The sequence below is a fragment of the Antechinus flavipes genome, chromosome 2 (genome assembly GCF_016432865.1).
Source record: "Antechinus flavipes isolate AdamAnt ecotype Samford, QLD, Australia chromosome 2, AdamAnt_v2, whole genome shotgun sequence".
NCBI classification, from domain to species: domain Eukaryota; kingdom Metazoa; phylum Chordata; class Mammalia; order Dasyuromorphia; family Dasyuridae; genus Antechinus; species Antechinus flavipes.
In genome coordinates this window covers 158236845-158261766 of record NC_067399.1, presented here as the reverse complement: position 1 = coordinate 158261766, position 24922 = coordinate 158236845, and the positions used below count along the sequence as shown (strand labels likewise).

The window sequence follows — 24922 nt, the reverse complement described above, 5'->3', positions numbered from 1 at the left end:
TATCCATTGTGCCACAAATCTGTGAAACAGTGGAAATGTTTTCCTTATTCTAGATGAGGCTCAAAGGAATTATAGGATTTTTCCAAGGCCATACAGCTTAGTAAGTGGAAAAGTAATTTTTCTGATTCTATTACATTGTTTTATACCACAACTGTCCGAAATCAATAATTATGCATTATGTTACTAATATGCAAGATACCATTTCAGGGAAAACAAAAATAAAACATTCCTTAGCCTTGAGAAAGATACGTTTTAAGAAGGAATGCATATTTCATTAGTATGAATTCCTGTTGTGGAAACAACCTTCACCAAAGCAATGTGTCACTCTTAGTGATGAGACACAGGGTGACTTGTCTATGATTTTACAGCTAGTATATGTCATAGGTGAGCCCTGAACTTACATAGTTTACATATAAACCTTGAGGTTGCCTTTACTATCTAACATGCTGTCCCATCCATGAATTTTGGTATTAGCATTTTCTCGATCACTGTTAATTTAAGCATTCTTTAATATTTTATTATTACCTTAAGAAATAGCAAAAGTTGATGATGCTTTTAAGATTTCTAAAGCCTGAGGGCAGCTAGGTGCAGTGGATAGAGCACCAACCCTGAAATCATGTTTGGTTTTTTTTTAAACTCAGGTCTCATTGTGTTTGAGTTTAAACCTGGTCTCAGACATCAAACACTTCCTAGCTGTGTGACCCTGGACAAGTCACTTAACCCCAATTGCCTCAGCACCCCCCCCCCAAAAAAAAAAAGATTTCTAAAGCCTTGTAAACAGTGTTGTACCCATTTTCCTGATGAGGAAACTGGATCAAATAGCTTTTGTGAACCTGGGGAAGGAAGGAACTCAAGTTTCCCTTAATTGAATATATTCTGTAATGTTTGGGCTAGCTTTCTGGATGACCTCAGGATCAGCCCAAGTCCTTGGTCTTAGTGGAGAAATGATGAAGCCACCACCCGGGTGGTCAAAGATAGAATGTCTCTTTTCCAGTCCTTCTCAGCCCTTATACACTTTAGTACAATTACATCATTACAGCATACTGAATGTGTGTGAACTAGAGAACCATTACATCACCATACTAAGTATATATTTGAACTAGAGCACCATCATCTCATCAGTTCCCCTGAGTTAACGCCTTATTTCAAGTATATTTCTCCAGAGTTCCTGCTCTCTACAATATTCCTCATGCTTTCTCTCAAGTTTCACATCCAGTATATAAAATGTACACTTAGTAGGGCATTATAAGACCTGGGAGAAAATATTTTCATCTGCTGCTCATTTCTTTAAATTCAGCACTGCCCACTATTAACTTTTTTCCCTGACAATATAAACTCTTTTCCAAATTCTCTATTTTCCATAAGGAATTTTCTAAATTAACTCTTAATAACTTACATAGCATTTTAAGTTATGCAGGGCACTCTCTATATTTTCTGAAAGATAGGTGCTGTTGTCATTCCCATTTTATAAATAAGGAAACAGGCATTGAAAGTCAAGTGATTTACTCTGGCATTATGTAACTTGTAAGTTTTCACACTGAGGCTTTCCTAACCCCCCATTCTACTACTCTATCCATTGTCATACTGCCCATATAAACAATTCAGTGCAAGTTGGATAGTTTTTACAAATGTTTATAAGTATTTAATATTTATATAGATAAATATTATATTTAATATATATTAATTCCAGAGCACCTAAAATAAAATTTATATTAATGTAATTATAATTATATTAAGTTGGGTGTAATAATACACCCAACATTTTCTCATAGCCCACACTGTATATGTTAAAAATGACAGACTAGTTCTTTCTCAGGAAAAGTATAGAAAAAGTAAACTTAATGGTTATTACTTGAGAAGATGACATTTGAAAATTGTCTTGTAGTTATATAATCAATCTAATCTAAGATATTTTTAAAATTCTGTATTTTGAAAAGTCACTAAATATTATCAAAACAGATAAATCCGTGTTATAAAAAGTTTGTTTATGTCCTTTATTTACAATTTTCTCAATGCTAACTTAGCAATATTTTAAAGGCATAGCATTGCAAAGGTACAAGGTTAACAATGATAAAAAATTCTGCACAAAAGTCTCCTAAGTCACAATAATTGTAGAGTAGGAATTTATAAAAATAACAAAAATGGAACAACATAGAAAAAGTCAAGATTCACTCTCATCCATGTCTTTGTCTGGGTCTTGCTCTGCAGCATCCTTTTCTTGCTGCTGTTTCTTCCAAAGTTTGGCCATCGCCAGCAGTTTGAGATTGGGCTGGTTTGCGGCATCTTCTGGAAAGATATAGTCATAGTACTCTTCCCAGCCAGCATCAGACTATGAAGAGAAAAAATAAAGAAGACTGAATAGATATATCTTAAACATTTAACTTTCAGCCAATTTAAGTTTCTTTCCCATGCATGGACCCATTCTAATTCATTTTTTGGTAAAGGAAAAATGACTTTGCTAGAGTTAATTGCCCAAAATTTGGGAGAATTAATGTGGTTAATAAATGAGACAAATAAGTGGAGAAAAAAAATTCCAAGCATGTGAGAATTTATCTATATTTATCAAAAATCCAAAATCACAATCTACATAATCCCAATATCCAATTCAATAAGCATTTATTAAGTGCCTATTGTATGCAAATCAAATTTAAGTTCATGTTGCCTGGATTTAAACCTGTAAATATTAAAAGGGAAATCCAAAGGTATGTGCATATCAATTTATTTTTATATCAAATTGGTAGCAACCCTAGATTTCTAATTCTTACCCCATCTTCTGCCTGTACTTTTCTTCTCTTCTTAACTTTCTCTGGCATGAGTTTGTCCACTCTCTCTTTATGAGATTCTGTCCCAAATTCATCTTCAAAATTTCGCCAGGATTCTAGTAACATGAGTCTTTCTTCCTTCTCTTCACAGTTTCTCATAGTTTTGTTGGCTTCTTCATATATTTGTCTGCATTTAGTTAAACTTTCTTCATTTCCTGCAGAGAGTTCAAACTGGGCAAAACTGATCCATACCTAGAAAAATACCATTATAGAATCAAATTAAGTAGATAAATGCAATCATTCAAGACAAAATTACATACAAAACAAGTGTTAACAATGGCCTTCCTCCTACTTAATTTTCAATCAGCTCTACCTGGAAAACCCCAACAATTTCCCATTTAGTAGTAGAAATGATAAAATGACAAGAACCTACAGCAGTGACCCAAAAAAGTCAAATTACATAAATTCATCAGCATTTTTTAAAGTCTTTTCAAAGTTGTCTGTCTTTATAATGCTGTTGCTATCTATTTCTTGACAGAAGTGATAAGACTCAATATGCAAGAAACACATTTTTAGATGGTCAATGTGGGAACTGATTTTGCTTCGCTATGCCTATTTGTTACAATATAAAAATACAACTCCCCCAGGTTCAAGTACTAACCCAATGAAAACAAAAATTATGCATGAATAGAAGCAGAAGAAGAAGAAACATAAACTCAAATGAACTGATTCACTATTTCTCTGGAAACATTTTTCTGTTCTCCAACCTTAATAAAGCTGCAATGACTTTCTAATTTTCTTTTAGCTCAATGTTATTTTTCATAGGTCTCAACAACCTACTTGATAAAGTTAAAATTTCAAAGGCACTTGGACTATACCTGATGTCCTTAAAAGCATTCTGGTTCTTTATTTTATTTTTTTTTTATTTAATGATTACTTTATAATGACAACATTATTCCTTGCACTTGTTTCTTTTCCGATTTTTTTTTCCCCCTCCCTCCCTCTACCCCCTCCCCTAGATGGCAAGCAGTCCTTTATATGTTGGATATGTTGCAGTATATCCTAGATACAATATATGTTTGCAGAACCGAACAGTTCTCTTGTTGCATAGGGAGAATTGGATTCAGAAGGTATAAATAACCCGGGAAGAAAAACTAAAATGCAGATAGTTCACATTTGTTTCCCAGTGTTCGTTCTTTGGGTGTAGCTGCTTATCATTCTGGTTCTTTATACAAGTAACAAAACTTTCAACTGAAGATTAAAATATTTTTTTAACTTAAAGATTATTGGAAAGCAAAAAGATGAAGTGATTATAAAAAACATGCACATACCTTAACGTGTTGTGTTCGTTGCAGCAGTCTTCTGTAAAGACTTCTTGTTTTTTCAGATTCTTCTTGTTCAATTTCAAAATCAATGTATGATTTCCAGAGCACCTAAATAAAGTAACTAAATATCTCTCAGTGTTTAAATTGGAAAAAAAAAAAAACAACTAAAATATCATTGAGACCTCTCTTCATATATTGTAAGATCATTAACTAATTGAATAGACACATACCTATACACGTTTACTAACTATACACACACACACACACAAGCTTGATAGAGTAAAACTGACAAATATGAATATTCATTTTTGCATCTCTCTCAACTCAAAATGATTTAGTTCACCAGAACAAAGAAATTCTGGGTCAAGCTAAGGGATTTATGCCTTTTCCTCCTTTTGATATGAGGAATCAGAACCTCTCCTTCAAGAAAAGAGGGTAAATACTTTGATTTTAATTTTTTGCTGAGGCAATGGGGTCAAGTGACTTGCCCAAGGCCACACAACTAAGAAGTGTTGAGTGTCTAAGGCCAGACTTCAAGTCAGGGCTTCCTGACTTCAGGGCCAGTGCTCTCTCCACTACACCACCTAGCTGCCCCAAGGTAAATACTTTTGAAACTTTTTTATCATCTGTTATGTGAATCCCCAAGAACAGTAGAGTTCTGGTTAAAAAATTGGAGCTATCCAATTAGATTTCAATTTCGTTCCCATACACATATCTAAACATCAATAATATTTTTAGTACTAAGTAATGCTAAGGAAATGCCCAAGATATAATTTAAGTTCTTCACCTCTGGCATGTCTAAACGTGGCTGGCTAATAGCCAACTCATATATTGCGCGGGCTCTCTCAATATCTCCAAGAATTGTCTCTAATTCAGCAAATTTGATCCATGATGTACAATTTTCTGGTGCAAATTCCAGGAACTTTTCATAAAGCTTTCGGCACCGGTCAAATTCTCGAAGTTGCAATTCCAATTCAATGTAGACTTTAAACAATTTGTTTTTGGGACACTTGCCAATAGAGGTTCCCTAGAAAATAAAATAAAGTAGAATGACTACTTAAAAGTCTCTTGCTACTGCACAACAATGGTCTGTATGTCCTAGGAACTATTCTGGATGAAACAAGTGTTGTCAGTAAGCAACGCTTACTTGTTTTCTTGTTCCATGGCATAAAAAACTTATCAAGCCAACCTCTGATAGCAGGTTTAACAAGTACTCAAGGAAAACAATCATTCATTTGGATAGAAATTCTGATTTATTCTGATTATATTATGATCATTCCTAAATTCTTTCCTAGCGAACAGGTAGTTTTACTTTCATGCTGTAAACTTTTTAAATTTCAGAAATAAAATAAGAAGCTAAAACTGAATAAGGAGTTGTTCATAAATGGTTTATTCCAAATTTCTTCTGTTTAAGTGCATGGTTATAATATAGTTTTTATTATTTATTTTTTGGTGAGACAGTCAGGGTTAAGTGACTTGCCCAGGTCACACAGTTAGTTAAGTGTCAAGTGAGTGAGGCTACATTTGAACTCAAGTCGTCCTGACTCCAAATCTGCTGCTCTCTCCACTGTGCCACTTGGCTCCTAGTGCATAATATAATGAATCCAAAATGTATCTTAACTGAACTTAACCTACACTTACAATCAATTTGCCTTGCAAAGAGTGCCAAAGAGAGAAGCAATTTTCATAGGATTAGGTAAGAAGCTGAGGCGCAATATTATTTAAACTCATAGAAGGAGTTAGGAGAAAAGCCTGAACTACAACTGGTTCTTCTAACTCCAAAGTCTAATGTGTTTTGTTGTTTTGACTAGTAATCTGTAGTTTACTCATTGATAGCTGAAGTATAAAGTTTTCTGTAACTAAATGGTAATTAAATGCAAGAAATAAACCATTTTTCTTAATTTAAAATTAGGAAACTATAAAAATAGCTTTCAAATACTTCAGTAAAAAAGCCAACCTATTAGAAAAAGAGCTCCTTGCTGGTAGGGAAGATATAAGCACATATCCATAAACTATATTCAGAGAATGAAGCTTATACCAACAAATAATTGGTTTTTGATAACGGCAGTATGAGCATAAATTAGCATTTTTTTTCAGTTGAAATAGAAGGTTCATTTGTATTAATTGATTTTATATAACTACTGAAGATAAAATTTTGCTTTCTGGGTTTTCTGAATTATTTGTGGTTGCTATGATTAAGTCTGATTGTGAAACATGAAAGATTTGTCATGCACCAATCTTCTTCTAACTTACCAAAGCTCTTCTAGCAAATGGTAGATTTTTTTGTCTTATTTCAAATTGGGCATACAGTAGCCATATTTTGGCAAAAGTGAACTGAAAAACAAAAGCACAAAAAACCTCTAGGTTAGAAGACTGTAAATTAAAATATTCATGAAAGAAGTAAATAATTTTAAAAATAAAAAATTCTTGTTCCTCTGAAATAAATCTCTTAGAGCTAAAGATAGTAAAGTACTTTGATTACAATCAATTGCACTAAGACACAGTAGTAGTACTTGCTACTTTAATATTCCAAAGTGCTATAATCTCATCAGTGGGGGGTGGGGGGTACTCCCTATACTGATTCATACTAAACCTCTCTTCAATCTGTCTGTCCCCAAGCATTTATTAATGCACCTACTAAGTGCCAAGCAGCACTGGGGATACAAAGAATGCAAACACATAAATTCTTGCTGTCAAGGAGCTCAAACTCTAAAGGGACACAGCATCAGTAGTGGAGTAGACCAGGAAAAGTCTCTCGTAGGTGGGATTTGAACTGAGTATTGAAGAAAGTCAAGAAGAAGTGGTGAGTTGGAGAGCCATGTGAAGACTAATAATAAAGCAGTGTTGCTGGATGTAGCAAATAAGGAAGGAATTCAAAAGATAAAGATGTGAAACAACATGGTATATGTAAGTAAGTGAAAATGGGCAAGAGAGAACAGCTCAGTAAGCGGGTACAGCAGTATAAAGTTTAGCTTGAATATAAATCGCCGAGAAGTAGGATGAAATCAGGCTAGAAAAGTTGGTCAAAGCCAGAATACAAAATTCCTTGAATATCAAGTGTACTTTAATACAGTGGCCATGAGAAGCCACTGTAGTTTTTGAGGACTGTGATAAGATATAGGTATTGGTTAGAGGGAAACTATGAAGATTTGTGACTCATCAGCTAATTGAAGCCACAGGAATGAATAAGAATGTCAAGGGAAAAATGATTAGAGTACTAAAACAGAACCCTGAAAGGTACTCAAGCTCAGAGGAGGAAGAAGAGAAATGGTGAAGAAGGAAGAATGATACCTTTTTGTGAGGAATCAATTTCAAACAAGCTTGATATACTTGTCTGGTCCTCTCTGGATCCTATAAACAAACAATAGAAAGTTTCAGAAAAAATATTAGTCATCTTTTTGCAGCAGATTTTAATAATTCTAATTAAAGTATACAACCCAAACCTAAACTATTTTCAGATGTTTATGTTTTCAAACACTGACTTCATTTATGATAAAAAAAAAAAACTACCCGAGTTTCTTTGAAGAGCTTTTTTCCTTATCAGCAGAAATAAAACTCTTCAGTATTCTATGATCAACAATAAAATGTACATTTAAGTATACACATATGTACACATGTACATACACACATAATTTTTTGCTCAGATCATCAGAATACAAACTTCTACCACCTCCATCTTCCCTCTCCTCCACCCCTAGCCCAGATAAATCAAACAAATAACTTTTCTTCCATAATATCACCTGAGATGCATTTGAAATAGAAATTTACAAGAAAGTTCAAGAGAACTATATATAATTAAACAAAATTTTATTTAGGTTGATTTATTCATTTTAAGATGAATAAATCAAGTGGTCTCACTCTACAGCTCAAGAGAAAAGAACTTTTGTGTGTTCTGCAAACAGGAAGTTTTTGAAATACTATATGATAAATATGAAATTAATCACAAACTTGAAGGTCACTATATCTTACATATAGTATGGGCTTCCTGGCAACTAGAGCTTTATTCTCCAGTTTGAAGGAGGGTTCAGCCAAGCGGAACCCTGGGGAGATCAGAAGCCATGCATTCCTTCTATGCAATTCTTCCTGTTCCTTTTACCTTTGCCTCCAACTCTTCATAAAGTGCATAATTGATCCAGAGGTAGATATAGCGCTTCCAGTGCCTCTTCTCTTGGATAGGGGGCACGTTGGCAATGGCTCTTTCGTATATCTCCCGCACAGTGTCTGGTTCTGCATCACTTTCCACCAATCGTAAATAATCAAACCAGGCGTCGTAATTGTGTGGATTGGCCTAAAAAGAAAATCAATTTCATAATCCACTATAAACTACCCTCTACCTCATTAGGAAGATAGGGAGTGGTGAGGGATTTTCAAGGTTATCTAGGCAGATTTTAAGAGTCAGAATTTACATAGTCACTATTTCCTAAGGCTTTCAGAATACTTCTGACTTTTTTTTTTAGAAAACTCCTGAGAGATTTAATAAATAAAGGTTAAAGCAGGCACCTAATATCATAGAGCCCATGAATGGCAAAGCCAGGGCCAAAGTCAAGGTTTACATTTTTTTTTCCCCTTTGTTATTTTAAATAAGAAGTAACACACTATGAGAAATTCACAGAATTTCAGATCTGGAAGGAAAAGACTTTAGGAACTCTTAAGTCCAACCCATATCCAAAAAAAATTTCCACTAAAACATATGTGACAAGTAGTTATCTAATCTCTGCCTAAAGACCTCCAGAGAGGGGAAAAGAACATTCCCCCATTCAACTTAGTTTAGGGAACTATAATTAATATTTTTTCATGATGCTGAGCATAAATTCTACTCTTTCTTCCTGTTCCTACCATCTGGGAGAAAATATTTCTAGTGTAATCCCCAGAAAGGAGTGTGAAAGTCCTTGAAAGACCTGACTAGGCCACATGACCACTTTGAGTTTTCTCTTCTCTGTTCCTTCAACCAATTCTCACATAGCATGGATTCAAGGTCCTTCACTACCCTGGTTGCCATCCTCTATAGAGTATTCAACTTTTAGACGTCCTTTCTAAACTGGGGTTCTCAGAAGCTAACACAAAAGTCTAGATATGATCTGGGGACAAATATCAGTGTTTCTATTATAAAGGCCTTTTTATTCCTAAAAATGATGCTTCTCTAAACATGGCCCAAGATCCAGTTAGCTTTTTTGGTTTCTACCTACTACATAATAATTAACTTATAATGAGTTTATAATGCACAAAAATACTCAGGTCTTTTTCAGATACTGCCAACTATGACTTTCTAAATTTCTTTAACATTTTACTAGTGCTATTTGCGTTTACATCACTTTTTTTAAAATGTCATCTGCTCACATTCCAGAATTGAATTTTCCCTTCCAAGAGTTAAACAGAATGAGGATGTATTCTGATGGAAGTGGATTTCTTCGACAAAGAGATCTAACTCAGTTTCAATTGATCAATGATGGACAGAAGCAGCTACACCCAAAGAAAGAACACTGGAAAATGAATGTAAACTGTTTGCATTTTTGTTTTTCTTCCCAAGTTATTTTTACCTTCTGACTCCAATTCTTTCTGTGCAACAAGAGAACTGCACACATATATTGTATCTAGGATATACTGTGACATATTTAAGATGTATAGGACTGCTTGCCATCTGGGGGAGGGGGTGGAGGGAGGGAGGGGAAAAGTCAGAACAGAAGTGAGTAATGTTGTAAAAAATTACCCAGGAATGGGTTCTGTCAATAAAAGGTTATAATTATGAAAAAAAAAAAAAGTTAAAAAAAAAAGAGTTAAACAGAAACAATGGATACAGAGACTGGTTCCATAATAATATCATACTATTAAAAGTTAACGTTGAAAGGAAAGAACCACTTGTTCTCTGGGACTGTTAAATTGTTTTTTGAGTATAGAAGAAACTAATTTATTTGGTGCATCCTACTCGAGAGGGAGAGACGGGACATATCACTCTTTGCTTCGGCAAAATCTATTATATTTTGGCAAAATCTTCCAATGGCAAAGGTTTGAGGTGGAACAGGAAGTTTTGAAGTTTTGATGAGAAAATTTCTGAGAGCTCTCTTCCAAAGGACTTAAAACTACTGATTAGATGAGGTAGAATTAAAGGACTGTGAAGAGAAGTTTTGAACAGTTGCTAAGATCAATATGAAACAAGTAAAAATTGTTGTAGACTAGCAAGAACACACTCAGTTGAAGATAGACAGCATGAACTAGATATCAACCCAATCCCAACAATTTCATGACTTCCTTCAATAGTATTCTGCTGCCTGGAAAAAGAACAGGGAAGACATTATTACAGGTACACTCACCTTCACCTCCTCTTCATATTGAAATCTCCGTTTACTGACAATGATGTCTTCAATACCTCGTCTATCCCCAAATTTCTTTTCAAAGATTGTGTAATTTTTAAAGAGTTCTTGGGCTTCCTGCTTTGAAATCCTGTCCAGAGCATATTTATAGATCACTCGTACCCTTTCAAACTATAAAAAACAAAAGCTTCAATACAAATGTTAATATATTTTAATAATTATTTCTTATCATTTAAAAGAACTTTAAAAATCTATATGACATAATTTTTTAATACTATTTCAATGATGAGGATAGAACATGATCAAAATTATTTACTGATGCAATATTCTTTTCTTCAATAACTCTGCTGGAATGCTTTCACCCATGACATACACAGATCCACCTATTGCCTCTAAAAACCTAGATATTTTTCATGAGTTGTTATGGCCAAGAAAAAAATCACCAACTGATGGTGGAAGTGAGGTTTCTGATGAAAAGCCACTAAATTTAGCTTGACTGATTCTTAGAAGACAGGCATACAAGATTAACAGGCTCAAATCTGAAGCTCTTCCAACTCAGTAGCATCTGTAAGAATTTGTGCTTTTAATAGCACAATCTTAAAAATACACAATCACATTTCCACCAGTCATCAGAGTTAAGATTTCAGTGAGAGTTTGCTGCCATATGAAATCACCTCTTTGATATGATATCACCAATATCAGTCAAAACCTTGAATACACCCCAATTTTTTACTGACTGATGCACAAACTTCTTAACCTAGCATTCAAGCCTTTTACTTTCATCAATCTACTCCCTTCCCACCCCAGGTAATTGGGGTTAAGTGATTTGCCCAGGGTCACACAGCTAGGAAGTGTTAAGCGTCTGAGGCCAGATTTGGACTCAGGTCCTCCTAACTTCACGACTGGTGATCTATCCACTGTGCCACCTAGCTGCCCCTACCATTGTACTTTTCAAGACTTATATTATTATTGCCCTGCATGAATCCTCCAATCTAGGTCTAAGCCATTGGTCCTCAAAGTGTAGTCCAAAGAATTATCGGGGTCTCTGAAACCCTTTCAGAGGGTCTACAAATTCAAAATTATTCCTAATATAGTAAATAGCTATAAATATAACCCATGTGAACAAAAACTCTTTGAACAGATCCTCGATAGTTTTTAACAACATGAAGATACTAAGAACAAAGGTTTGAGGATCACTGGTCTAAGGACTTCAGTGTTCAATCTTACCTTGGTGCCTTTGTTTAATCTGAGTGTCTCCATTTCTTTGCTTCAAAGACCCAGCTCAAGTCTTTCCTTTATAACCCAGACCTCAATAATCATTTCCCCCTCTAATTTCTTCTATCTCTAACTGTCTAAACTACTCCCTTCTCTGCAATGGAGAGATGCTGACTTTATGCCTGATTAAATAATTTCTAAAAAAGATAAAATAACACAAAATAAACATCTATTTAGTATGTATTAGTGATCTTATAAAAGTCTTTCTGCATAATATAGAGAAATTGAAAATATACTTACTTCTTTCTGATTTTCTTCAAACTTTGCAAAGGCTACATAGAGATGTTCATCCATATGCTCATCTCCAAAGAATTCCACAGCTCTTTCATATACTTTCCTTGCATGAGCACAGTAGCCATGTTTTTCTTCAAAGCGAGCATACTTGATCCAATTCTTTACATCAGGGTGCACAAGGACAAGTACAGGGGAATTAAGGAAACACTAGCTTGTATAGTGATGGAAATTTTTGCAAGTCTAATCGTTAGAAGAGCCCAAAGGAAATAACCAAAAGTCATAAATGACCAATGAACTCTTAGAACATGGTTTCTTAATGTTTTAAATTTTTTTTTTTTTTCTGATAAGGATTGCCCTACTCCTTTCCTTGCATTTGCAATTGAAAAAAACCTATGGATAGACTCCCCCCAAAATGTTTTTTAATGCCCTGAGTAAAAGACAAAGTATTCCACAACTTTTATATTAAAATACAATTTTAAATTTTTTAAATTTTATGGACTTTAGATTAAAAATTTCTGTTTTAAATCCTTCTAATGAAGAGACTATTTCTCATTTCTCAAATATACGTGGAAGTAGGGTAGCTAGGTGGCACAGTGGATAGAGCACCAGCCCTGAAGTCAGGAGGATGAGAGTTCAAATCTGGCCTCAGACACTTAACACTTCCTAGCTGTGTGATCCTGGACAAGTCGCTTAACCCCAATTGCCTCAGGTGGGAAAAAATATATATGGAACTAAGTCAAATTCCCTAATTTATAAATGATCAAAAGATATGAACTATGCCTAAAACCATTAAAGTCCTTTGATCTAACAATACTTGTACTAGACACGAATCCCAAAAGAAATTTTTTTAAAAAAGGAAAAAAGACTTATATGCAAAAAAAAATATTTAAAGGAGCTCTTTTCTCATGGAAAAGAATTGGTATTTGAGGGATGTCCATCAAATGGAGAATGGCTGAGTAAATTATGTTATGTAATTATGACGGACATTATTATTGCCTAAGAAATAATGAGCAGGATGCTCTCAAAAAAAACCTAGAAAGTCCTCCATGAGCTCAAGCAAAGTGAAATCTACTATAAATTACTTTATAAAGTAATAGCAATGTTGTGTGATGATCAGTTGTGAATGACTTTGTTATTCTCAGCAATATAATGATCCAAAACTACTCTGAAGGACTTACTAAAGGATTTATGATGAAAAATACTATCCATACCCAGAGAAAGAACTGATTGTGTCTTAATACAGATTGATGCATACCTTTTTTTTGGTTACGTTAGAGGGTTTTTTTGGAGAGGGGAGTTGGGATCTATGTTTTTTTTAACAACATGATTTTTATGGAAATATTTTGGATAACTTCACTTGCACACTCCTCAATGGGGTGGGGGAAGAGAATCTGGAATTCAGATTTCAAAAACAAATGTTAAAAACTGTTTTACATGTAACTAGAAAATAAAAAGTATTAAATTAAAAAAAAAAAAAACTTTTTGAAAAGGAATTTCTGCTTTATGGGGAAAACCTACCACAGATTTGTCATTAAACTTAAATGTAACCAAAGATGATGATCAAGAATGATTGATAGAATGGACTCATTCTATTTACAAATATGAATTAAAGAAAAGCACTTGAAAAGAGACTACTATATCTTCTGTTTAAAGAAGCATAGCTGATGACATGTTCAAAAGCGCTAATCTTCAAGTTAAATATTCAAATCCTAGCTCTGCCATTTAATAACTAGAACCGTAGGGAAAGTCACTCTTTTTATGAGCTTGTTTCCTTATTTGTTAAGATAGTGATACTATTATAGTACTACCTGGATTTTTTTTTTTTTTTTTTGGCTTGGTTGAGGACATCGATCCTTTGCTTTTTTTTGTTTATTTGTTTTTTTATTATAGCTTTTTATTGACAGAACATATGCATGGGTAATTTTTCAACATTGTCCCTTTCACTCACTTCTGTTCCAACTTTTCCCCTCCTTCCCTTCACACCCTCCCCTAGATGTCAGGCAATCTCATATATATTAAATATGTTAAAGTATATCTTAAATACAATATATGTAGTACTACCTGTTTTAAAGAGTTACCTTAAGAACAATGATTAAACAATTAATCATGTTATAGAAAAGAACAAACAGAAATAAAATGAATATCTTGAAAATATCACCAAGAATTACTCAGAAATGTTTTTCTTTGAGCATCATCTATTAAAAGCATATAGGCTACAAAGTACATAAAATCTATATTCTTAAACTGCTTATCCAGAAAATAAATGCTACTTAAGTATAAGCAGGTGACTACCTAAGGGATATGTGACATAGATAATAACTTTTTAAAGGACAAAAATTTTTCAAAGGATATATCTTTCATAAATGCTACGTGCTCGATCCACCTCTTTATATCTCAGTTCGAAGTTGATATAGGAATGCCAGGCTTGTTCCTCAGGTTGCCATTCCATCCAGCGTTCAAAAACCTGCCGGCCTCCAGCAATATTTCCCAACATCTCCTCCATATAAGTGTATTTGTACCTATAACAAAATCATTCCAAGATAATCTCTGGAGTCAAAATTATTTAAGAAAAAATAAACCTTGGAGATCATTTATTCATTTATTTGTGTTTTTAATGTGAGGGGGACCTAAGGTTTATTGTCCAAAAGATTAAATAAAACAATACTATCTCAATTAAATAAGAAACAATCAAATATCCTCTTCCAGAAAATATCAAACATTTGAAATGTAGGTTGTTAAAAATCTGTGTTTCAATAAGTTCTTTCATATAAAAGTGAAATAAGTTTGTTAATCTAGTAAGCTATATACAAATCATACTATCATAACCTTACCAGAACTGGTTGACCCGGGGAAGAGTAGTGATGGCTCGATCCCAGATATTTCGGGCATGATTTACTTGGCGATTTTTCATCTCCATTTCTGCATATTTTAGCCAGAGAGTGATATTTCGATAGTCGACATCCAAGGCACGCTCGTATATGGAACGGGCTCTGCAAGGTAACATTTTTTTAGGGGAAAAATGTATTTTAGGTAACTGTCTGAAATAACATATAACTCAATTGAAATGTTCACCTGACTAAAGCAGACATATAATACTGTACTTGTACAATCAAAATTTTTCAAACCTGGTAGCTTATTTCATTATCACATATGAAATGATGTTCTTAAACATATTAGATTTACCTCTGAATTTCCTTTAGACTCTCTTCCCATTGTGCATATTTTATCCAGTTGCTAATCACAGTTCTATTCTTCCTTATATTGTCCTCAAAAGTCTGGAGGAAAGAGAAAAGAGTCAACCCAAATAAAATCAATTAAAAGGGAAATACTTCAAAAAATAATTCATTTAAATTTAATTCACAGACATCACATTCTAAAATTTCTATAGATGAAGTAATCTATGAAAGGAGATAGGTACTTCGAAGAAATCCTTATTAAACTAAATGCCACCAGGGAGATAAGAAAAACAGCAGAATATATGCAATCATTTAACAGTGTTTTAAAAATCTTATTTCTTATACAATTTAATCATAGTAATAACTAAATAGATTTTATCTGGCACACACTTAAGTAATTATTTGTTAAAAAATTATTACAAAGATGGCATTAGCAAAAACATTCAAATAAAGGAAGATATTACATAAAGCATTAGCATTTAATGAATAAGACCAAACAAACTTCTGATGCATTTCAAGAAGATAGAGTCCACAGAGCTTCTTTTTGAATAAGTATAGCATTCTAATTAGCATGTCCTCTCTCTAGTTACCAATATGGTTTAGAGTCTTAACATTTTAAAAAATTATTATTACAATCTCCTTCCTTTGGTACACTGAATTCATTTTGGTAATATAACAGAAGAAATAAGATGATGTTACTTTTATTTTTTTTGTTTGTTTTTTAAAGTGTTTGTCAATTCTTTCCTTTTTTTAAAAAAAATTAATTATAACTTTTTATTGACAGAGCCCTTGCACTCACTTCTGTTCTGATTTTTCCCCTCCCATCCTCTACCCCTTCTCCCCCAGATGGCAAGCAGCCCTATACATGTAAAATATGTCACATATATCCTAGATACAATATATGTGTGCAGAACCAAATAGTTCTCTTGTTGCAGAAGAAGAATTGGATTCAGAAGGTAAAAATAACCCAGGAAGAAAAACCAAAATGCAAATAGTTTACATTCATTTTCCAGTGTTCTTTCTTCGGGTGTAGCTGCTTCTGTCCATCATTGATCAATTGAAACTGAGTTAGATCTTCTCTTTGTCAAAGAAAATCCACTTCGATGATGTTACTTTTATAGACAAAATTTAATTAGGTAATATTTATGTGATTCTGATTAAGTCACTTAAGGTTTCAGAGCCACAGTTTCTTCATCAGTAACATGGGCATAATACTGAGAGCTAAGCAGTATAGTGGGGTTTGAGTGCAGGGTCTTGGAAGATCCAAGTTCAAATTTTACCTCAGATAGTTACTAGCTTTATGAACTTGGGTAAGTCACTTAATTTCTAAGTTTCTAAAACTGAAAAATTGTAAAGGAGAACTGATATGTCCCTTCACACTTAGGTGTGGTCCTTTACAAAAAATGGGGAGATTAGGAGTACCTCTCAATCAAGCTTGGTGTGAAGATCAAATGAGATAATGTTTGTAAAGTGCTCAGTGTTGTGGGCCAGAACTTGAAACAAAGTGCTAAGTCAGTGCAATTGTTAGATACGATGGTTATCTAATTTAGCATGGTTCAGTATGATTTATTTAATCCTACAAGGAGATGTTATGGACCAGAACTTGAAACAAGGTACTAAGTGGAACTGAGGAGACAATGGTTAAATCTAGTTTAGCAATGATTTAGTCCTACAACAAATAATGATTTCCTAGTGATATAATGATTAGTTTGTACTCAGTGTGGGGCATATAAGGAGAAGCTTTCAGGGCCAGAAAGGACAAGTGCACTAGGAGCTTTCAGGGGCTGAGAAAGATTCATTCCATCTTCAACCTTTGTTGTAGCTGGAGGCGGAAGCAGAAACCCTCGAAAGTCGGGGAGATTCAGAAGCCAAAGAAGGTAGTCAAAGAGAATTAGGGAAGACCAGGGAAGTGGTCCTCCTGCCTTCCCATAGAAAAAGACACATTCAGGAGGACCTCAAGAAGCTGGCAGAAGCAGAGAAGACAAAGGACTGTCGGCAGGAGCTTAAACTCTGAACCAAGGAGAGAGATAGGTCTCTAAGAAAGTTAACTGGGCAGGAAAGGAGACAATAAAGGATTTGGACTTTAATACCTGGCTGCATTTGGGGTGATTACTGAACTGAAACAAAGGCTGCCTCCAGAAGCCTCCCAAGAAACCTGCTTCCAGAGAACATTACATTTTAGAGAATATTACAGCTTAGAATAGAAACTGGTCCTTATTCAGATCTTAATAAATGCCTGTGCCTTTCTCCTTTGTTTTGTACCACTTCACAAGAATTTACTAAGGAAAGTAGTTGTAAATCTTATATGTAGGCTATTAATAATATCCATTTTAGCCTCTATAATGACAATGCAGAGAAAGCTAAACAATCTTTACAACTCACAGCAATCCCCTGAAAGAATAAAAGTATATTTTTTTTTACTTACCTTTCTTTTCCTTAGTTTGTAATCATTTAACTCTTCTTCATCTGTGATCTTCTGTTGAGGTGGTGGTGGAAGAAGCTCAAGCTCTCTTTCTTTAGCTTCCCTTAAAAGCTGTTCAGCTGTAATCTGTACTTCAGCAGGAGCTTTGTTTTTTACCTTAAAAATGAAATAGATCTATTTTTGATTTCTGCATTTTTTCATTATATAAATAATTTCAAATAAATTCACTTTACAAAAAACTTTTACAAAAAAATTTACATAATTATGTAAATGATATGAGTATGTGTGTATACATACATTTTTGGACTATATTACAAGATACCCTATATTTGGGAGACTGTTTTCACTTCTTTATGAAATTATATATAATGCTTTACTGCTTCTACATTAGTTTTATCTTAAGGGAAAGTTAGCAGTAAAATGAGTAATAGTATATACTTGTGGCTTAGGATAAAAATAAAATTTGATCCTGGAGGCAATATTTCGAATGTAATTTTCATGTGATAGTTTGTTTTTTAAAAATATACATTACACTTTAGTCAAATTTATAAAAAAAAAACTTTACTGATAGGACTCATTACTCTTAGAGTTATAAATGAATTAAATGATCTGAAACATATACTTATGTCTAAAGCCATAATTAAAACAAGACGCAAAGATGTGAACTTTGCCACTTGCTGTGTGCAGGACCTTTGACTCTTTATTTCCTTTAGTTGTAAAGTGATGATGATCATGTCCATACTACTTGCAGTGTGAGGATGAAATAACAATGACATGAAAATATTTTGCAAAATATAAGTTACACTTTCATTTCATATTCATTTCAAGTGACTACATTTGAAAAATAAACTTTCTGATTTATTATGAACTTAAGATTGAATAATTTTAACACCCAAGATGGTATCTATATACTGAGCTTTGGGGAGAAGAATAAGATCACTGAATGGAAATCATCAGCTTTCTTGTTAAGATAAGGAGAACAACTGTTTTGTCTAGTTTCACTGTTTGCAAGAGAGATACTGAGGAAAAGATCATGAATTATTTTTTGTACTGTTTAGATCTAAAAGCCGCTTCAAATAACTGAAGTGAAAGAGAACTTAATACTATATGAAAAATACCTATTAGACACTATGGAAATAAGACTAGAGCCTAAAGGCCATCATATATTTCCTGTTTACATGCTTATCCCTCCCTCCACAAAAGAATATTACTAGATAAAAGTGATGTCGTTGTACCAAAGAACTGACTTACTGGAGTTTGCACACATGCAAAATCAATAAATCCCAAGAAGTTCTTTGGGATTTGAAGAGTGGACTCATAGCATGGGGCTGCAAGTACTGGGCTATTATAGGTTCTTTCATTAGATGATTAGTAATTACAAATTCTTCGTGGTTATAAGCAAAGAGAAACATTTAAAAATAATAATAAAATGATGTTGACGCTCAACGAACGAAGTATTACTATAAAATGACTTTACACGTAGTAAAGCCCCCGGACAAGGTTCTTCCTGAAGATGGAAACTAAAAAAGGTTTGCTGCGTTGGGGGCGCGCTGCCTCCGTAATCCCAGTTTCCAGAGGGTCCCGATTTACAGATGCTTTCTTCCTATTCCCTTCCCGGGAAGGACGATACTACACAACCAGGAACAGGGACTACAAGACACCATTAATAGCTTTTCCTTGTCCCCTCCCCCTCATAGTATCACCCCTACCTTAGCCACTTTGGGGATCCGCTGCTTTCCGGCCGCAGTGGAGGCTGCCATATTTGCGTGGATGTTCCCGCGAACCCTTCAAAACCGGCTCCAATTCTTATGTGGTGCTCTTTAAGCTCCCCGAAACTGTGGCGACTCTATTCGGACCAGGCAACTCCAAGCCGGAACCAGAAACGGAACTGTCGTCATCTAGCCGTGACCTTTTACCTTTAGCCACCACGTGACGGAAAGGACGCCGTTTCTATAGTAACCGGCGTTCGGCGTCCGTCGTGAAGTTAGAGCAGAGAGAACTGTAGCTGGGGTAAGTCAAGTTATTCAGAGATTTCTCTGTGGAAAGCGGAGGATTTGCACGTATTCTAACTATGGTGTATTCTCCCTGGTTTAGGGCCAAGGAATTTGAATGTCAGGGAGAAACTGTAAAAGTACTTAACGTAAAATGTGAATTGCTCTGAAACCTGAGAGATCCGCCGCCTCCGGGGGAGGGGAGAGAACCAAAGATTACCAGTCCCCGAAGGCGTCCTCTCGTGATTGGCCTTTGGGCCGTGTTGCATTGTGGATCTAGTAGTCTTAATCTCTTAACTTTTGCCTCTGTTTTGACCTAGAAGCTGGGAGAGTAAGGGAAAAAAAGGAAAGAGAATAAGCATTTTTCTAGCGCCTTCTGTGTGCCAGAACCAGTGCTAAGAGCTTTACAGATATTATTCCATTTGATCCAACAATTCTGCAAATCAGATGCTGTAATCCCCATTTTACAGTTGAGGAAACTGAGGCAGACAATGTTAAGTGATTTGTCAGATTAAGTAATTTGTCCAAGATTGTAAATGGCTGAGACTAGATAAAACTTCCTGGCTCCAGACCCAGCATTTAACTGCTACTTAGCACTATGCCTACCTCTTAGTAAGCACTTAATAAATGATCGATGGTTGACTGATTGATAGTAAAAATAACTGGGGAAAGAAATTGAAAGTATGACTAAATTTAAATTGGTGGATTGGAATTATTTGTATTTCATTTGTCTGTCACCCTCACTGGCTTTTCTAGATTTAGCTGATATGGAAAGCACCTTTATTGAATCCATATTATGAATACATAAACTGCATTTTAGATATGTAAAGAATCATCAATCGCGTAAGCACTGCTACCCATGGGTTTTAAACATACTCGTTTCCCTGGAGACCCACATGCCCTCTGGTGGTGGAAGTCGGGCATAAATTAAGGGCTAAATTGGATTGTCTGAACTTTAATCTTAGAAAAGTGTCAATAGCTGGAATAATAGCTATGAACCTAGTAGTTAAACTGTAGTGCCGGAGAAATTGAAACAAGATAAAGATTAGAGAGTTTAATATTTTATTTGAAAGGGAGAGATTTCCTGGGACCAAATGGATCCATGGTTTGGTCCCAAGGCTGAATGAAACTACTGTCTCCAAGAATCCTGCCCCAATGTGAGTTCTCAATGGCATATATATGTGGCTCAGCTACAGGGGTAGACCGACACAGGGGCGGTGTCAGAGCACTGAGAGCGGGAATACTGGACTATCAATCCGGTTCTGACAGGGTGGGGTGAGGCATTCTGATAAATTGGGATTACAGAATGGGGAGAGGCACCTGACATTCTGATGATGTCTAAGATAGAAGTTCTTTCTCCTTATCTGGATCATCAGGATTAGGAGGGAGGGGTGGTTTTGCAGGATTGAGCAAAACAATTAGGAACTGAGGCAGGACAATTTAGGGAAACTGAGTCAGGACAATAAAAGAGAACTGTGGCACAACATTCCACACTCTATCTCTTCTGAATATTCACATCATTGAATTACCTTCTTCGAGATACCTGAAAGGTTTTAGCACCATAATTTTGGCCAACCCTATGTAAAGCAAATAAACCAAAATAAAACTAGAAAAATGCAAGGACTTAATGTCAAGGACAAGAGATTAACCCCAGAGTTAATCAGCAATACAAAGTCTGCATTTGCCTTTGTTGCTAGCTATTGCTAGCATATCATGTCCTCTGCCTCTCCAGAGCATCTCAGTCAGAGAATCCACTTTGAGATGGACAGTTCACTGTGAGTTAGATCTGTGGTCATTTGTGCATTTAACTCAGCCTCTGCTTATAGAGCAGCAGGGCTCAAGGGCTCAAGGCCCATTCAGAGGGGTAACCCTCTCCAGGGGACAAGGGTGAGGCTTAGATTCACTCCACCTGTCCCCACCCAGAGAAATAGACAGGGCTGCAGAAAGGATCCGGATTTCTGAGCAGATTATACACAGTTAGACCAAGGCAGGCAATCCTGAACTTTTAGAGGCCTGATATCAAACTGCCAGATCCTTTGAGAATGTAATTAAAGAACTGGATTTACAGGAGTGGAGAAACAGATCAGAGACTGCCAGTCCCAAGACAGGTGACTGATTTCTGGTTGTTTCTAAATAATAATCCCCAAAACTGAGTCTGCCAGAACAAGGGGTTTCAAAGTTAAAGCATAACCAGCAAATCATAGTTCAGTAAATTTAAGGACTTCCAATTCAATCTGAACTAGTGAGATAGAGGGTGGGGCAGAAGTGCCTAAATCAAAGTGAATAAGAACTAGGGAATCCCATTCTTTCAGGTATTTTGAGAAAAATATACCGTTTTCCCCAATTTCCTACTGTTTCCCCAATTTCCTATCTCTTCCTCCCTTTTTTTCTCACGGAAAGGAATTATCAAACAATCATCCCACATATAAATCCCAAAAGTGAATCAAAATTCCTATACATAACAAACTAGTACAGTAGGGTTTCCTAAAAATCCTTCAAACATAACAGCAATAGTTACACAGTTTTAATAAATTCTATCCCAAATCTTAAACACACAGTAAAAGATGACCCAATCAGTCATTCATCAACCATTCCCAAATTCCCCATATCAATCCAAAGTATACTAGGAGCAGGGGAAATGGTCACATTAAAAAACTGCTTCATGCTGATGGGTGGAGACTCTCAGTCCAGGGAGGGAGATGGGTATAGTGTGGCGTGCTGACAATCAAAGCTGGTCTAGGTCCCAAAAGCAAGTCAATATCTGTAATTTGACCAAAATCTAGAACAATAACAACAATAAAAACCCCACAAATCTAATAAATAAAGATTAGAACAGTCTGAGATAGAAAGACTGATCCACAAGGACTGCTACAAGATGTGGGGAGGCCAAAATAGATTGCTCAGCAGCTTCCTATGTGAAGAGATGCCTCACAGGCAAAAGGCTGTCAACTAGAGTCCTCATAGGAAAACAGCAGTTAGGTCTCACAGACCACTGTTAATTGTCCTCTCATTAGTTAGAAACCTTTAAAAAAATTTGAGAATCATAGATACAATATCCAGTAACAGATGACCAAGACTAAATACTTATTTGCTCAAGTATTTAGGGCAGTGGTTCTCAAACTTTTGTTTTCAATATCTTTATCCTATTAAAAACGATTGAGGATCTGTCCAAAGAGTTTTTGTTTATGTAGGTTACAATTATAGATATTGATCATATTAAAAATAAAAACCAATTATGAATTTGTAGACTCTCTGAAAGGATTTTAGAAATTCCTCAGGATGCTTTGGACCAGACTTTGAGAACCTCTGATTTAGGGTATAATGATTACAGATAACTAGTTTGGAAACAGCAAGGTGTACCATACTTGAATTGCATTAACAGTTTCTATTGACCATTGTTCTGATCATAGAAATCAGTCACAGGAGAAAAAAAATGCAAGGACATAACTGTGGTGTTCTCTTCTTTTTTATAATATAATTCTCTCTGGGAGCAGGTTTCTCAGGGAGGTTTTCTGGAGGCAGCCTTAGTTTCAGTTCAAAGTAATAATCACTCCAAACGCAGCCAGCTGATAAAATCCAAACGTTTATTTTCTCTTTCCAAGTCCAAACAGTTAGCTTTCTTAGAGTCCTATCTCTCCACTTGGTTCCAAGAACTCTTGCAGCTTGTCCTTTGCGCACTGCTTTCTTCAGCCTCCAGCTAGCACAAAGGTGGAAGATGAAATGAATCTGACTCCACTTTCGAGCGTGAGCTTGTGGGCTTCTGTATCTCCCAGAGTGCTCTTTGGCCATGAGAGCTTCTTGCTTATATGCTGTTCACTGAATACACACCAATCATTATCTCACTGGGAAACCATTATTTGTTGTATGATTAAATAAATGCTAAACTGGATTTAAACATTGTCTCCTCAATTCTACTTAGTACCTTGTTTCAAGTTCTGGCCCATAACATCTTTTCATAGGATCAGATCAATCATACTAAACCATACTAAATTAGATAATTATTGTCTCTATCAATTCTAATGAGTTAACACTTTGTAAGGATTCCAACACATAACTATAACATAATATAAGCAGTTAAAACTCAACCTTCAGCACATACAGAATAAAAGACCTTTAATTCATTTTTACTCCAATTAATTGTCCCACTGTCAGAGGGTAGAGCTTTAAAACTCCCAAATAGCATTAACTATAAGCCCAAGAAATTTTACTTCCAATAACAAATCCTATTAACCAAAGTTTCAGATAAATCCTAAACAGATATTTACCATAACCTTATATTGATAGCAGTAAGAATTTGTCCCAGTAACTTCACTTCTTTCATATCTAAGTAGACAGTTTCATAAGTGAACATTGTACATACAAACCAGTTTGCTTTTAAAATACCCCATACATAGGCAAATATCCCAGATTGCATATTGTCCATAATAGAAACATTTTCAAAAGGACAAAGACAACAACTATTGTTTTCAGAGGCTCTTTAAATGACCTCAGAATGCCCCAATACAAATTCAATTAAAACTTAGATAGAATATCCTATACAGAATATCCTAATACCACATAAAAGAATCCAAGAGAGAATTAAAATATTAAACTTTTTGAAATAACCCTACTAAAATAGGGATCACATTTATGACCATATTCTTAACCAAGGAAGCCATTATGTATCAAAAGAAACAAATATTCAGTTTCTGGCAGCCCTCTTTGTAGTGGCCAGAAACTGGAAATTGAGTGGATGCCCATCAATCAGAGAATGGCTGAATAAAATATGGTATATGAATATTATGGAATATTATTGTTCAGTAAGAAATGACCAGCAGCATAATTACAGAAAGGCCTGGAGAAACTTACATGAACTGATGCTGAGTGAAATGAGCAGGACCAGGAGATCATTATACTTCAACAACAATACTATATGCTGATCAATTCTGATGGACATGGCCCTCTTCAATAATGAAATGAAATAAATCAGTTCTAATAGAGCAGTAATGAACTGAACCAGATACACCCAGGGAAAGAACTCTGGGAAATGACTATGAACCACTACATAGAATTCCCAATTCCTTTATTTTTGTCTACTTGCATTTTTATTTCCTTCAAGGCTAATTGTACACTATTTCAAAGTCTGATTCCTCTTGTGCAGTAAAATAACTGTATGGACATGTATATATTGTATTGAACATATTTAACATGTATTGGTTTACTTGCCATCTGGGGGAGGGGATGGAGGGAAGGAGGGGAAAAATTGGAACAAAAGGTTTTGCAACTGTCAGTGCTGAAAAATTACCCATGCATATATCTTGTAAATAAAAAGCTATATTAAAAAAAAAAAAAAGACATTGCTGCACTTAAAAAAAAAGAACAAATATTCAATCAATTAACTTAAATCACAGTTTTCTCCTCCAGGTGACTACACTTGATTAAAAACTGGC

The 24922-nt window shown here is 35.0% G+C and overlaps 1 protein-coding gene across 1 annotated transcript; it reads right to left on the bottom strand.

Annotated features, from left to right (window-relative positions):
- Positions 1–1970: 1970 nt before the first annotated feature.
- On the bottom strand, positions 1971–19385 carry CRNKL1 (crooked neck pre-mRNA splicing factor 1). The gene is made up of 14 exons (XM_051975858.1): positions 19212–19385; positions 17506–17658; positions 15088–15179; positions 14736–14894; positions 14257–14423; positions 11911–12089; positions 10396–10566; positions 8184–8375; positions 7379–7438; positions 6341–6421; positions 4875–5114; positions 4094–4195; positions 2766–3014; positions 1971–2329 (listed from the first exon to the last, which is right to left on the bottom strand). Exons 1-14 carry the CDS (start codon positions 19260–19262, stop codon positions 2162–2164), a joined length of 2064 nt encoding a protein of 687 aa, XP_051831818.1. The 5' UTR covers positions 19263–19385; the 3' UTR covers positions 1971–2161.
- Between the last annotated feature and the right edge of the window lie 5537 nt (positions 19386–24922).

Bases quoted from the DNA above. Each gene is read 5' to 3' on its own strand.
- CRNKL1 (XM_051975858.1), bottom strand. From the start codon at position 19,262: ATGGCAGCCTCCACTGCGGCCGGAAAGCAGCGGATCCCCAAAGTGGCT. The intron at 12,090-14,256 runs ATATCCTTTGAA...ATTCCCCTGTAC, and splicing joins ACGTAGCATTTATGAAAGAT to TTGTCCTTGTGCACCCTGAT. The intron at 10,567-11,910 runs GTAAGTATATTT...TGTTTTTTATAG, and splicing joins TTGAAGAAAATCAGAAAGAA to TTTGAAAGGGTACGAGTGAT.